The sequence below is a fragment of the Manihot esculenta genome, chromosome 8, assembly GCF_001659605.2.
Source record: "Manihot esculenta cultivar AM560-2 chromosome 8, M.esculenta_v8, whole genome shotgun sequence".
Classification (NCBI taxonomy): Eukaryota; Viridiplantae; Streptophyta; class Magnoliopsida; order Malpighiales; family Euphorbiaceae; genus Manihot; species Manihot esculenta.
In genome coordinates, this window is record NC_035168.2 from 30,347,528 (window position 1) to 30,350,298 (window position 2,771).

The window sequence follows — 2,771 nt, forward strand, 5'->3', positions numbered from 1 at the left end:
CAGGTAGAGTCAGGGCATTCACAGCCCATGGCCATACTGAACTCATGTAAAGACAGGCGAAACCGCTATCCTGTCAGCCTAAAACCAATTGTATCTGGTGTGTGTAGGTTGTGCATGGCTGGTTTATCAAAGTAAAATGTGGTGAAGAACTCATGTGTGAGTTCAGTGAAGGATGGCAAGTGAAGGAGGAAGAATTTGTCCCAACCAATAGCAGAGATAAGGGAACGTACCTAGTCTTGGAGTCTCAGTGCTTCAAGGGTGCCATGGTGTATGTACTTACTTGCATGGTATGGCAGAGAAGAGACTCTGTCTAGCTGGGCTCGTTCAGATGCCTTGTTGAAAGTCAAGGCTTGAGTGATGTGATCCGAGTGGGCTGGTTTGGGCAAATCATTGGGCAGATGGCCTTCTTCGTAGCTTGCGGGATGTGTGTCTATGGGTGTCTCTGGATGTTGCTCCGGGCTCGGTGGTGGTGGTGGTGGTGGCGGTGATGGTGTTCTTAGCCGTTTCTGGCCATGACTGGTGGATGTGGTGTCTTCTTGAGGCGTTTCGCCTCCCTGGGTGTCCATTGCGACTGTTGGAGAAGAAGGTGGTGGTTCAATCATCCTCGCCTTGTTTCGTCGGTGATAGGTTTGGATGTCCGGTGAGTCGGAGCGCCTTGGCTCTGTCCCAGTGGTCGGTGCTGTGTCGGTGGTGGTGGGGACGGGTGGAGGGTTGTCCATTGCCTCCTCATCACTGTCAGTGGGAATGCGCACAGGTCTGGGTGTCCCTCGTCTCCTCCACATGCTGGGATCACCGGTGGCCATCATCTTGATTCTGACCATGGTTGTTGATATCGTCGGCAATGAAGTTTCTTGGGGAAGAAGAAGAAGATGAAATGAAAAGAGATAGTGTGAGGGAAAAGGAAATAATAAAAAACTATTTAAAGTGATTTGGGGTAGTTGAACTGCCCTGATCATTAAATGCTGAGTCTCTGGCTTCGTAACAGGGTGATTTGGTCAGTGATTTGGGCAAATCACTTGGCCAAATCACTCTCTTCTTTGCAATTGCTTGGTTGGTACTGTTCACGCCCTTTGCTGTTGATGGGCTGAGCTGTCGATTTGGCCTGGTGATTTGGGCAAATCACCTGCCCCGATCACTTGTGCTTATGGTACAGTTAGACGATTTGCCCCAGTGATTTGGGTAAATCCTTTCATCTGGGCTGCCTCCCAGTAGCGCCCTGTTTTCTGTCTTGGGCTGGACAGCCTTGTCTTGCTCAGTAGGTTGGGGAAGGGGGATCCAAGGAAACCTCTTCCACAAGGTGTACAGTAAATCCCTCATAGAATTGCTTCAAGCGGTGCCCATTAACCTTGAATACTTTGCTGGTTTGTGAGCTGCAAATGTCCATAGCTCCATGTGGGTAGATGTGTTCTACCAAGAATGGCCCAATCTACCTAGACCGAAGCTTCCTAGGGAATAATTTGAACCTTGAATCAAAAAGCAAAACCTTATCACCAACCTGGAAGTGTTTTCTGGAGATGTGTTTTTCATGGAAGGCTTTGGTCTTGGCTTTATAATCCCATGAAGCTTCATATGCATCATGCCGAATCTCCCCCAGCTCTTGAAGTTGCAATTTTCTGTGGGTTCCAGCCTCTTTTTCATCAAGATTACATCTTTTGACAACCCAATAGGCTTTGTGTTCAAGTTCTATGGGCAGATGGCAAGCTTTCCCAAAAATCAGCCTATATGGAGACATTCCAATTGCAGTTTTATAGGCTATTCTATATGCCCATAAGACATCATTGAGGCGCACACTCCAGTCCTTGCGATTTGGGCAAACTGTTTTCTCAAGGATGGACTTGATCTCCCTGTTTGAGACTTCGGCCAGCCCATTTGTTTGAGGGTGATAGGCAGTAGAAGTTCTATGGACAACATGGTGCTTTTTAAGGAGAGTTTCCACTATCTTGTTGCAGAAATGGGTGCCTCGGTCACTGATTATGGCTTTGGGCAGTCCGAACCTGGAGAATATGTGGGTTTTCACAAAGTCAACAACCACTTTTGCATCATCAGCCCTTGTTGCTTTGGCCTCTATCCACTTGGATTCATAGTCCACAGCCAGAAGTATGTAGGTGTTGCCAAAGGAAGGTGGGAATGGTCCCATGAAGTCAATGTAATACCCGGCTAGACTCCGGTATCGGAATTCCTACCTTTCGGTGGAATCTCGGATGTCGAAAACCTCTAGAAGGGTAAAACCATATTTTCATAAAATGTTTTAATGTATTTTATGGTTTTAAGCAAGAAAGGAAATGAGTTTTGTATGAAAATAACCTTGGAGGAAGACCCAGGTTCGGCCGCCGAACCTCAAGTTCGGCTGCCGAACATGCATGCATTTCGGGAGTGCTTTAGGCCCCCGAAGGCATGAGTGAGGAAAGTCCAGGTTCGGCCGCCGAACATGGCATGCATGCGGAGGCACGATAGGCCCCCGAAAGTGGCCTGGCCAGCCACCTATAAAGGGGTCCCCATGTCCGAACGGGTGAGCTTTTCTCCCCATTTTCGGCCAAGGTGAGTTCTCCGCCGTCCCTCATCGATTTTGAGCTTCTTCCTTCGAATCTTCATGATTTTCTTATGAGTTTTCACTTGGTTTGAAGATATTTGAGCAAAAGAGCAAGTTTTGAAGCTTGGAGACCAAAGAGTTGATTTCTCCCCATCTCCAAGCTAGGATCGTCTTTCCTCTCGATCTTCAAGAGGTAAGCTTAGATCCAACCTTCCTTCTATGTTTTAAACAAGTTTTATGA

The 2,771-nt window shown here is 47.5% G+C and overlaps 1 protein-coding gene across 1 annotated transcript; it reads right to left on the minus strand.

Annotated features, from left to right (window-relative positions):
• Positions 1-230: 230 nt before the first annotated feature.
• On the minus strand, positions 231-821 carry LOC110621523 (swi5-dependent recombination DNA repair protein 1 homolog). Its single transcript, XM_021765800.1, has one exon. The coding sequence runs from the start codon at positions 819-821 to the stop codon at positions 231-233; it is 591 nt and encodes a 196-aa protein (XP_021621492.1).
• Between the last annotated feature and the right edge of the window lie 1,950 nt (positions 822-2,771).

Coding starts and splice junctions, on each gene's coding strand:
- LOC110621523 (XM_021765800.1), bottom strand. CDS start 821: ATGGTCAGAATCAAGATGATGGCCACCGGTGATCCCAGCATGTGGAGG.